Source organism: Dama dama, chromosome 26 (assembly GCF_033118175.1).
Source record: "Dama dama isolate Ldn47 chromosome 26, ASM3311817v1, whole genome shotgun sequence".
NCBI classification, from domain to species: domain Eukaryota; kingdom Metazoa; phylum Chordata; class Mammalia; order Artiodactyla; family Cervidae; genus Dama; species Dama dama.
This window is the reverse complement of record NC_083706.1, coordinates 42344065-42356540: the sequence shown is the minus strand read 5'-3', so window position 1 is coordinate 42356540 and position 12476 is coordinate 42344065. Positions and strand designations below refer to the sequence as shown.

Sequence of the window (12476 nt, the reverse complement as noted above, 5' to 3'; positions counted from 1 at the left end):
AAATTCTACAAAATAATATTATGTCAGGACTTTAATTCAAATGTAGAGATTAATTTGGGAGAGAATCAGTATCAATATCCTTAAGAGAGTGAGTCTTCTAATCCATGAAATGGTATATCTGCTTTAACTGGGTCTTCTTAATGGCTTTTATAAAAATTATATGATTTCTTTTAAAAGGTCAGAAATAACTTTTGTTAAATATATTCCTAGGTACCTTATATTCTCATTGTTATCATATGTTGTATTTCTTTAAAAATTAATTTTATAACTGTGGGGGGTGGTGCTTAGAAATGCAATTAGCTTTTGCCTGTTGATCTTGTATCCAAGAACCCAGAAGAACTCTTAGTAATTCTGATATCTGGGGGCTTTTTGTATGTGTGAAGTAATTCTGATATCTTGATAGAGTCTTCTGTACTTTTTACATAAGTTTATTACTCAGGATTGATGACATTTTGTGTTTTCCTTTCCAATCATCTTTTTCTTTTCTTTTTTCATATTACTGCATTGTCTAGGAATTCCCACACAATGCCAATGAGGAGTACTGATAACAGGCACCCTTGTCTTTCCTAATTAAAAAAAGAAATGTTTCTAGGGAATTCTCTGGTGGTTCAGTTGTTAGGACTTGGTGCTTCCACTGCTGGTTTTGATTTCTGGTCAGAGAACTAATAACTATTAATAACAAGTTGTGCAGTGCAGTCCCCCCCAAAAGTTTTTCATATTTCACTGTTAAATGATATTTTCACTCTCAGTTTTTATAGGCATTTTATCTGATTAAAGAATTTCTTTAAATTCCTAGTCTAAGATGACTTTTTAGAAAAATCTCACAATGAATATTAGGATTTATCTAATAACTTTTCTGTGTCTACTATGGTGAAAGTATAGATTTTAATCTGATAATGTAATGAATTACATTAAGACATTTTGATAGATGTTAACCCTCTTTAAAATCTCATGATAACCTCAACCTGGATTTTATTTTCTATTTTGCCAGTGGTAACTTCATCTATGTTCACAGGTGAAATTGGCCTGTAATTGTCCATTAGCATCTTGTCTGCATTGGGAACTCATGAGTTTCGAAATGTTGTCTTCTCCTGTTTTTTTTTTTTACTGTGGTAGCTCATTTATAAAACTGTTGTCTTTTTGTCTGCTTGTTTGACTTTTGTCTGCTAGACTGATTCAGTGTCTTCATCGTTATATACTATTCAACTTTATGTGAATCCATTTTTACAAGTTTTCAGATTTATCAGCATAAAGTTGCTCATACTCACCTTTTTTAAAAAAAAGTTTTTGCTTCTGTGTTTATGTATCCTTGTTCATTCCTAACATTGCTGGTGTTCTTTTTTTGTCTCAATCATTTTGGCTAGTGATGTGTCTATATTACTAGACTTTTCCAAGAACCAATTTGGCTTTGCAATAGAAATCTCTGTTCTTTGCTTTCATCCTTTGAGATTTTTCTGCTGTTCTTTCTCTAATCTCTTATATTAAAACACTTGATCTGTGCATTTCCAGTCCTCCTTTTCTCATATAAGCATTTGAAGATACGTTTCCAACATGAAAGATGCTTACCTTGCCTTGAAGCTGAGGTGTTTTCCACTGCGAGCTCATTGTCATGGACCCTTTTCTCTGGAACAGACATTGTAGGGTGGCTTCCAAAGATCCATGGGCTCCTATTACCAAGATCTTCTTTCCATCTAAGCTGACACCTACCCACCAAATGAAAATTCAGTATTATAATCCAAACATCAAAGTCTTCGTCCCATACAGCTTTTATGCAAGGGGAAAAAAAGCCTTTAAACTAGGATTTACCAGTGGGTGTTAAGAAGGGGACAGTGTCTGGGCTCTCAGGAGCGCAGGGCCCACCATTTGTCCAGAGGGCTGGGAATAGGGACATATTCGACCCCACAGCTCTCTGGGACAAGCTGCTTTTCCACCACCAAGTTTTCAATTTCATCCACATTAAACTTAGTAAACCCCCACTTCCAGCAACCAGGGAACTTGAACTTCACTTGCTCCTTGTTCTGCAGCTTGGTGCGGATGGACATTATGACCTGGCCAATGTGGACGCTGGCCATTGCACCCTGGCGCTTTCCAAAGGCACCACGCACCCCTGTCTGGAGCCTAGACTGAGGACGGCACGTCAGACATGAATGTCCCCTAGAAACGGCTCTCTCCAAATGGCAATCCACTCCAGTATTCTTGCCTGGAGAATCCTATGGACAGAGGAGCCCAGCGGGCTACAGTCCACGGGGTCACGAAGAGTCAGACAGGACTGAGTGACTGACACTTTCACTTAAAGGTCCCTTAGGGCAAACCATGCAGCCAACAGGCTTCATACACTACCCAGGAGGCTGCTGTTTGCAGCCACAGCAGGACTCCCCAGCAAAAATAGCACCATCAGCTTCACTGGCTACAAAAAATAGCCTTTTAAAACTTGGCCCTCTGGGCACCAGACTTACAATGACTATAAGCCGTCATTTATTCTTTCTGTGCAAATTTTATGGTGGGGTGATGTAGAGTCATCATCCTAATTATTCATATGATAGAAAGACACTATCTATTCGGGTTACCTCAGAGATTTGAGGTTAATGACTGTTGTCCTAAAGGTGTATCTTGAAAGTTAGTCTTCTAACAAAGCTTTGGTATATATTTTAGAATTTTTGTTTACTCATTCCACGTTTGGGTATAGGGGAGGGACACTGGTCTCTTTTTCACTCAAGCTAGTGCAAAGAAAAATTTAGTTTGTTAAAGTTTTATGTATTCAGTTATAAAGTCCTTAAATATAGGAAAGACTCAGCAATAATTTACTTATTAAATGTGATAACTAAGAAATTACTCATTTCTATGTCACTTACATAAAAGGAGAGAAAGACGGAAATTAAATACTGATAGTGAAAGTGATACTATTCACTGATAAATCTTAATCTAGGTTTCTATACCCTAAACTATATCTAACAGTCATTTAAACTATATATCTAACAGTCTATATCTAACAGTCATTTAAGCCTTAAATATAAATCTTATCTAGGTCTACACATGGACAGATTTGAGGAGTTGGAACTTGAAATGTCTTTCACGGTGGTTATTTTGACAGTTTCATGAGAGAGGCTGAGAAAATGTTTAACATGTAATGTGTTAATGAGTTATTTAATGTTTAACAAGGTTAATCATTTACCTTTACCAATTTCTCTTTAAAATTATAATAGTTAATCTTTTTAGAAAAATCTGCCATAGTCATACGTTTCTGATGAGAAACAAAAAGATCTGACACTGAATATCACTTCGGTGTTTCAGTAAGAATCTTCCAGAAACAAATCTTTACTAAAACTCACGTGAATACCAAAAAACACAGAACAGCAACATTTCTAAAGGAGCATTATACCTGACTTTTCAAGAAGTTCAATTACAGCTCTGGCCACAGGCGAAATAAAACACTCATGGGCATCTCCTCGGACCAGCTTCCCCAGGTTGACATCCGTTAATCTGAATCCAAAAACAAGGGAACAAGTGAGTTAAAACTTGGCCCAAAGTCACTCCTCTGTAAAGCACATGTATTAATCCCAAATAACAGCCAAGTCAATATTTGATATAATGAAAAGAAGTTTATCTTTTAAAGCAGGACAAGAAAAAATCAACTATAAAATCCTCTCTGTACTCGTTTCGGCCTCCACCCTCCCTCCCAGCCCTGCAGTGTGCACCTGCATGACAGAGGTCCTCAAAGACAAGACTGCCTGCTCAACCGAAAAGATAATTTTTAAAAAAATTCTGACACTAGCGACGTTAACTTCTTAAGAGAACAGCGTTCGTTCCAGCTCTGTAGGGGGTCATGGTGACTTGGGGGTTCATCTGGACTATGAGGCTTCCCTGGTGGCTCAGATGGAAAGAATCTGCCTGCAGTGCAGGAGACCCGGGTTCAATCCCTGGGTCAGGAAGATCCTCTGGAGAAGGGCATGGCAACCCACTCCAGTGTTCTTGCCTGGAGAATCCCATGGACAGAGGAGCCTGGTGGGCTACATCCCACGGGGTCTCAAAGAGTCAGACGCGACTGAACGACTAACACTTTCACTTTCTCCTCATCGGGACTCTATCCTTAGTGAATTTTACATAAGGCATCAGTGTATCATTGTGATGTGTTATCCTTTCTCTCGACAATGTGTATGATTATCTGACTTCTATCCATATGACGATCTGACGTCTATCTATATGACTGTATGACTATCTCTGACAGAGGAACAGTTCTCAGAGCTTCCTGAGAATCTGCTTGCTGGGTTATAATCCTTGATTTGGCTCAAATAAAATTCTCTTTTATTCCTTTTTTAACTTGATAGTTCACTGAATTTTTGTGGACAGATAGGCTGTATTAAGTAATTAAACAGAAATTAAAGAGTGGGCAAGAAAAATATAAAATAAAGAGCGGGCAGGAATAGAGGCCATCGGCTTCTTAGAGTGGCCCTTCAGGCGATACTAATGTGGTCCCTATGGGTGTTCTGATTTTGCTTGGCCAGCCCATCTGCAGCTTGAAGCCACGCAGGGCTTCACTGCACAGCTCCAGGGTACACAGAAGGGTGGCCCTGGATGTGTGCATCGCCATGGTCCTGAAGCCAAGCCTACTTTACCCTGAAGAAATTTACATCTCCATCAATATCAAAGTTCAGAATCAATCCTAGAAAGCGGGGAGTGACCCCACAAGACTTGGATTCAAGGTCTGACTGCCACTCAACATCAGTACTCATCTCCTGCAGAAATCAAGGGGAAAAAGGAGGAACCCTGTCCTTTCAATGTCTTGAGTCCTTTCTTGTCAAATCCAGGACAAAATAGTCCCTAACTATTTAGCTTAAACTGATGCTCTCAATCCAGGTTAGTAACAAAATGAGGATACTTGGGAAAGGTGTCATACTCCTCTTTTTATGAAAGATTGAAAACTACACCTGGATACCTTGAGGTTCTGGAGGTTTCCTAACTAATTAGAGCTGCTTCTTTCTTTATGGTTTGTCTGCTACAGGATCAGAGATTTTCATGACAACTTTTCTCCCTGTTTGAGTCTTCCCTAAGTCCCAACAGAAGGCCTGGATAATGGCAGAATCTGGATGTGTCAGTGAGGTGGTGACCCATTCAATCCAGCCCCTACAAGAATAATATTATAAATCTGCTTACAACCCTGCAATGCTAAGTAGGTTCTTTTAGGTCACAGTACATAAATCTCTTGTTTCCACGGAGGAGAATGAGGTTTTCAACTTTTAGGAAACATTAGGAACTCCCATATGTGTGGGTAGTATTCCTTGTCCCTTGAAGCTTATGTCATGACATGAAACACATCCAAGACCAATATCAAGGCACCTGCTATTCATAGTTTTTCCCGTCAAACAAAACCCTGCATTATGAACGTAAGGGCTTGCTTTGTTTTTCTCTACTGGCCTGGAACTGAGGAAGAATACTGTATTGCTGGTGAAGCAGGTGTCTAGGCTTTTTCTCTAGTCTGGTAGAATTATCAAGGAAAAGTTATTTGAAGAGGAGAGCAGGCTAAGGACTCTGTAAGTCAGATAGGACCTTCTCAAATGAATATGACTGGTTAATTCCAAAATGGCACCCAAGCACTACAAAAGGGCAAGGGTATTTTCCCAAACATGCACTTTCTTAAGCAGAATTTAACAGGTCCTCCAACTCCTGAAATATTTAAAATTATTCCTTTCAAATCTTAATTACTGACATAGTTGAAAGAGCAGAGTTTTTAAAAATTCACCGTAAAAAATCTAGCAATGAGTGGATTGTTTTCTTTTATATGTTCTTACCCATCCACATCTTTTTCTGGTTTCAAAGCATTGAGAATTTTGTTGCTAAATGAGGTCTCAGCGATTTGAAGGGCAAGGCCATGTACTCTGGTGTCTTCATTAATCTTCAGGATCTCATCTATAATCTAATGGGAAAACTATAGTCAGTTGTGCAAAAATAAGACCCAACAAAAGGCATATTATATTAAACATGAATTCATAAAAATGTTTGTGTTCTAGTTTCTTCTTGTCCTTGTTGAAGACCTGGTGTAAAGCAGAAAGAAGTCTATGTTCCCTTCTCACCACATTTATAAAAGCTTGGCTGAATTTTTAGTGTCTTTCTTAATCACTATTCTCTACCAGAATAGGACAAAACAAAACCAAAGCTCAACAATTAAAAAAGACACGAGATGCCACAAATGAGAGCCGTAAAAGACAATTCCCTGTCCACAGTCAGATTTGAGTCCATCTGATGCTCTTTTGCCTACCTGGGAACAAGGCCCCACAAATTCCCATCTTTTGTCCATGAATAACTTAGCTGAACGGCTAAGTTCATGACCCATCAGAATAAAACTGCTTGTAAATCGAACTTTGGGTAAGCTTCTTTCCTTCCCTCTGCTTCTTAAACTTTGATCTGTGCTATGCTGTGTTTAGTCGCTCAGTTATGTCCAACTCTTTGTGAACCCATGACTGTAGCCCACCAGGCTCCTCTGTCCATGGAGATTCTCCAGGAAAGAATACTGGACTGGGTTGCCACGCTCCCCTCCAAGGGATCTTCCCAACACAGGGATTGAACCCAGGTCTCCCACACTGTAGACACATCTTTACCATCGGAGCCCAAACATTGACCCAGCCTCAGTCTGACTGCCGGATGGCACAGTCCAGCCTCCACTTTCAGGCTGGCTTCAGGGTAAAACATTCTTTCATCTGCTATCTCGTCAAGCCACCCTTTCTTTCATCACACTGGCTTCTTTCCAGCTTTCTCTCCCCCTCCCTATAAAAGACAAACCTTCTGCCTACCTCTCAAAGGTATGCAGAAGTTATGGGCAGAGTACATTTCCTTAACAGGCCCGTTCCCCACCTTGCAGTAATTCTTTTGGATTCTATCACTTCTCACTGAGTCTGGATTTATTTTCTCTCTGACGTTGGCTAGAATGTGGACTCTTGAGAGTCCCTTGGACTGCAAGGAGATCAAACCAGTCAATCCTAAAGGAAATCAATGCTGAATATTCACTGGAAGGACCGATGCTGACGCTGAAGCTCCAATACTTAAGCCACCTGATGCAAAGAGCTGACTCACTGGAAAAGACCCTGATGCTGGGAAAGATTGAGGGCAGGAGAAGGGGGGCGATAGAGGATGAGATGGTTAGATGGCATCACCAACTCAATGGACATGAATTTGAGCAAGCTCCGGGAGATGGTGAAGGACAGGGAAGCCTGGCGTGCTGTAGTCCATGGGGTCACCAAAAGTCGGACACGACTGAGCAACTGAACAACACAACAATAGAATGTGGGTGTGATCTGTAGAGTTGAATGGGCCATCTTGGATATGAGGCAGCACAGCAAGATTCTGGAAACCTGAGTATCTAAGGACTTTGTGATGCCACCACACTAGCCAGGGATCCCCTACTTCTGAACTCTGGTGGTGGTGGTGGTTTAGTCGCTAAGTCGTGTCCGACTCTTGCGATCCCATGGACTGTGCCTACCAGGCTCCTCTGTCCATGGGATTCTCCAGGCAAGAAGACTGGAGTGGGTTGCCATTTCCTTCTCCAGGGGATCTTCCCAACCCAGGAATCAAACCTGGGTCGCCTGCACTGCAGGCAGATGATTTACCAACTGAGCTATGGGGGAAGCCCACTTCTGAACTTTATGCACCTACAAAAGACTTCAGTGCTATTCCCAATTATTCACAGTTTTCATCACTGCCATAGCCAGTCTGAAGAAAACCTAGCCACAGAAGGGTCAGACACCAGGATGGCCCTGGTTTAGTGTCCGAGGCCCTACTTATGGAGTGCAGCTTCTCCCAGGCTTGAGATGACACATAGGAGGGTTGACATCCCTGCTGGTGGACACAACTATAGCACATACAGTTAGCACTGAAAGAACCTATGGTGGTTTTTTTATCAGCTGCCCCAAACCACTTAAAGATTCACACAAAGTTAGCTGGAAAAGGATCTGGAAAATGATCCTGTCCTTTATTTTATCAACGAGGCAACTGCAACCCAGAGGAACCAAAGGATGGCCCAAGGTCAAACAACCCAGGTCAGGATACCACAAATCAGAACTAGTCCTCCAGACACTGACAATACCACGAGACAATGCTGTTGCTACAGCTGAAGAAACACAACCAAAGTGACCATGTCATAGCTCATGTTGTCAACAGAAACATACGGTGTGTGCTAAGTCACTTCAGTCGTGTCCAACCCTTTGTGACCCTATGAACTGTAGCCCACCAGGCTCCTCTGTCCATGGGATTCTCCAGGCAAGAATACTAGAGTGGGTTGCCAATTTCTTCTTTAGGGGATCTTCCCAACCCAGGGATCGAACCCACGTCTTTTAAGTCTCCTGTATTGGCAGGTGGGTTCTTTACCACTAGTGCCACGAGGGGAGGCCTTATTGAGCAGAAACATATGGTAAGGAGATAAAAAACAAGGTACTGGGACTTCCCTGGTGGTCCAGTGGCTAAGACTCTGAGCTCCCAATGCAGAGGGTCTGGGTTTGATCCCTGGTCAGGGAACTAGATCCCACAAGCCACAAGTAAGAGTTCGTATGTCACAGCTCAAGAGCCTGAATGCTGCAACTATGAAGATCTGACGTGCCACAGCTGAGACCTGGTGTAGTCAAATAAATAAATATATTAAAAACAAAACAAAACATGCTACTACTATATAGCACAGGGAACTACCTGTAATAAACCATAACGCAAAAGAATATGAAAAAGAAGATACAAGTATATATGTATAACCCAATCACTTTGCTATACACCAGAAACTAACACAACATTGTAAATTAACTCTACTTTAAAGAAAAAAGAAAGAAACATGATAAGGGTCAGATCACAGAGTATCTACACTAGTGGGAAAAGTGAATTCTTCCCTCCAGAAGTTCAGCCCCGAGAAAAGGCTTGGTCAATTCCTCTTAGCAGGAGACGCTAAGAGGTCTACTAGGACTGAGGGGGAAGAACACAAAGTTAAGAGTCACGTGCCCTGCTGTCTTACCTCATCTTCCCCGCTCTCCACAGGCAGGCAGATGTGGGTGATGTTCAGACCAGCCTGCAAAGAGTACACAGGGCGAGTTTGTCACTGAGAGAAGATGAATGTACCACCCAAAAATTAAAATGCATTTTTGAAAATCAACAATCCTTACCTCCTCAGCCAAATTCTGGTTTACTTCTTGCATCAAGTTATCATCACCTGCCTTGGGAGAGGGGAGACAGAAGGAGAATGTATTAAAGATCAACATAAAAAGATCTTGAATAGGCACAGAACAATACAAAGACTAATTCTGTGATCATGCATTATCTAACAACAAAGACGATAAAAGGGAAATGCAGAACAAGAATCTTATTGCTCATAAAAGGGAGCTAATGGCTGGTCTTTATTAACATGGCAATTTCTCAGGCTTTCAAGTTATATTTCTTTTTAAAATAAGAATCCTCACAGGGCATATACAGCCACAATCAGAATCCACTTCTAAGTGAGGAATGCCAAACAGGGGGATTTAGGTGACTTGCCCTTCAGTGAAAAGCTATCAAGTAAGCTGAATTCCAGGAGGCTAGGACCTTGGTTCACTTTTCTTTCCTCTCTTCTCACCTGCCTATCTCTGCAGGAACAGACTCCAAAGAAAGCAAGTGACTTGAGCATAGCTCTCTGGTCTTGAAATCACAGCGCTGATGAGGCAGCTCTTCTGATACATTAAACGCATGCCAAGAACAATAGTGGCAGCTCAATTGTTGGGCTGTGTTAGCTTACAGGCTTGGCTCAGCTCATCACTTGCCCGCACCTGGCATCACCTGGTGTGCCAACACAGGTGGCAAATAGTGTCAACTGCAGCGGGCAACGAAGGGTCCAAAGTCAGAAGACAGATGTGGAACTTGAAGTCCTTCTGACATGCCATGGCTTCTGGCCCTTCAGACTCAAGGTAGGCTTTAGAGACTAAGTAGTAAGATCACCAAATACCGTGTCTCAGCAAGCTTCTGTCTTCCACGGAAACAAAGAGGCGTGATTTTCCCCGTTCCCCTCAGATCACATCTGATAAGAATTTATACTTGGCCACAGTATATCCTGCATAACGCAAGTTATGGGAGCATCTACCTCCCGACCTCTGGAAGTTACCCACACCAAAAGGAGACAGACGCAAACAAAGCAGTACCTGACCTGTAACCCTGAAGCAGCAAAATGACCAGATAAAGGGGGAAACAATGGCATTTCCAGTTGAGGCTTCTCCTTCCTCTCCTAAGCCCCAGTGGGATGTCGGTGATGGGAAATGCAGGTGGATGTCAGTGTACAATCTAGATTGAAAGACACCGGGACTTCTCTGGTAGTCCAGTGGTAAAGAGTCTGTCTGCCAACACAGGGGACACAAGTTCGATCCCTGGGCCGGAAGATTCCACATGCCGCAGAGCAACTAAGCCCATGTGCCACAACAGACCATGTACTGATTGAACCCAGGCATCAAGAGCCCGTGCTCCGCAACAAGAGAAGCCACAACAATGAGAAGCCCACACACCACAACTAGAGAAAGTCCATGCGTGGCAGCGAAGACTCAAAACAGCCAAAAAAAAAAAAAAGACATCATAAAATAGAAACACAGGACCACATTCTCAGCTTACCTGAATAATAGCAAGAACCGGCTTAAAGGTAGGGGTCTTTTCTTGCAATAAACTCAGAACTTCTTTCGAATTCTGAATGACTTCTCTACATTGGGAAAGAGAAACAACATAGTCAGATCTAGGTTTGATTAGAAAGGGAGGGTACCACCCATTTTCTTAGAAGGTCTCTTACTCTAATCAGACAGCAAAAGGGTGCTTCTCCGGGTATGCACAAGGTTGGTGGGATGCCCAGGAGAGCAATCATGAACTACTTAACCCGGCATAAAATATGACAACCTCTTAATTTTCAAAATAAGTGGAGGCAAACGAGCTGGATGCGAATGGTAATTTTCTAGGGGTGACTTTTTCTCTTTCATTTTCTAAGTTTACTGTAGTAAGAAGTTTGGGTTTCTTGGTTCAATAATTCCCTTTCTCCACCACACTCCTATTCCAGAAGAGTCTGGGTCCAGGGGGAAAGCAAATCTGGGGGGAGGGGTTGGTTACTAATACAGGGGATTGTGGAGGGGGTAAGAAGTGATGAGTCAGGATACACTTTAAGCTCCTGAGTTTACAGAAGGGATGGGAAGCAAAGGCTACAGAAACACTGGGGAGGTGGAGGGATCAGATATTCTCCCGAGACCTCTCACAGAAGGGGCCTTTCACTCCTCTGGGCCCCTCAAGTCTGCACTGGAACCTCCTGAAAAATAGCAGGGGCCACCTTCTTCTTAGCATCCCCCAGGTGTCAGCTCCCAGGGACAGGGGCAGGCCGAGATAAACATGGTACAAGGCAGGCTCTCTTTCTGTAGCTTCCTGGGATGAGCCATTTCAGAGACGACTTTCCACCACCATCCACACAAAATGTTCCTTACTTGTATACAATCAAGAAAGTCGGCTCTCTCAGATGAATTTATTTACAGAACAGAAACAGACCGTCAGACATAGAAAACAATCACATGGTTACCAAAGGGGAAGAAGGGCAGGGGGAGGGATAAATCGGGAGTCTGGGATTAACAGACTTTACCCTATATGAAATAGACAAACAACAAGGACCTACAATATAGCACAAGGAACTACATTCAATATCTTGAAATAACTAAGGAATCTGAAAAAAAGATATATCTGTACTTATATCTGGGCTTCCCTCATGGCTTAGACAGTAAAGAATCCGCCTGCAATGTGGGAGACCTGGGTTTGACCCCTGGGTGGGGAAGATCCCCTGAAGGAGGGCATGGTAACCCACTATAGTATTCTTGCCTGGAGAATCCCCACGGACAGAGGTGCCTGGCAGGCTACAGTCTGTGGGGTCGCAAAGAGTCAGACATAAGTGAGCAACTGAGCACATATATATATCTATATATACACAGACATATATATGTACTGAATCACTTTGCCATATAACTGAAACTAACACAACAACATTGTAAATCAATTACATTTCAATGAAAATTTTTTAATTAAAAATATTAAATAATTAAAAAAAAAAAAGAAAGTTGGCTCATTTTCCTCTCACAGTAATAAACAAGAGGCTTAGCTGAGGCGGTACCCAAGCTTCAGGGCTTAAGATCATCTTTAAGTTTTATCTCCCATCTCCACCAGAGTCTTGCACACACAAGTTTTCAAAAACTGCAGGGTGAACTCCCAGCCAGGTCCGATCAGCAGTAAGTGGCCATAGACAAAGGGACGGGGCAAAATGGCCAGGCGCAAAACTCCTCCCAGTTTTCAGAGAAGAAACTGACGAACATAACTGGCAGGCACAGCTCCTATTAGGTGGAAGAGGGGTGCTCAGAAAATGTTTATAGGCCTCAAAACTTTACCAGATGAGCCTTTCCACTGTCAGCTGAGCCAAAAGAAATGGAAAAAATGAGCATGCAGCTGTCTACAAACCAGGCAAGTTTTTGTTT

The 12476-nt window shown here is 42.2% G+C and overlaps 1 protein-coding gene and 1 non-coding gene across 5 annotated transcripts in view; both read right to left on the bottom strand.

Annotated features, from left to right (window-relative positions):
- Window positions 1–12476, bottom strand: part of MTHFD1L (methylenetetrahydrofolate dehydrogenase (NADP+ dependent) 1 like) — a 173803-nt gene that overhangs the window by 158226 nt on the left and 3101 nt on the right. For all 4 annotated transcript variants that reach the window (XM_061130466.1, XM_061130467.1, XM_061130468.1 and 1 more), the window contains exons 2-7: window positions 10597–10681; window positions 9132–9182; window positions 8984–9037; window positions 5787–5911; window positions 3380–3480; window positions 1567–1703 (exon numbers count right to left, since the gene is read on the bottom strand). In XM_061130466.1, the coding sequence (XP_060986449.1) occupies window positions 1567–1703; window positions 3380–3480; window positions 5787–5911; window positions 8984–9037; window positions 9132–9182; window positions 10597–10681 (553 nt within the window). The remainder of the gene's footprint in view (window positions 1–1566; window positions 1704–3379; window positions 3481–5786; window positions 5912–8983; window positions 9038–9131; window positions 9183–10596; window positions 10682–12476) is intronic.
- On the bottom strand, window positions 2284–2413 carry LOC133047378 (small nucleolar RNA SNORA70). Its single transcript, XR_009690739.1, has one exon. It is a non-coding gene; the product is annotated as a small nucleolar RNA SNORA70 (small nucleolar RNA).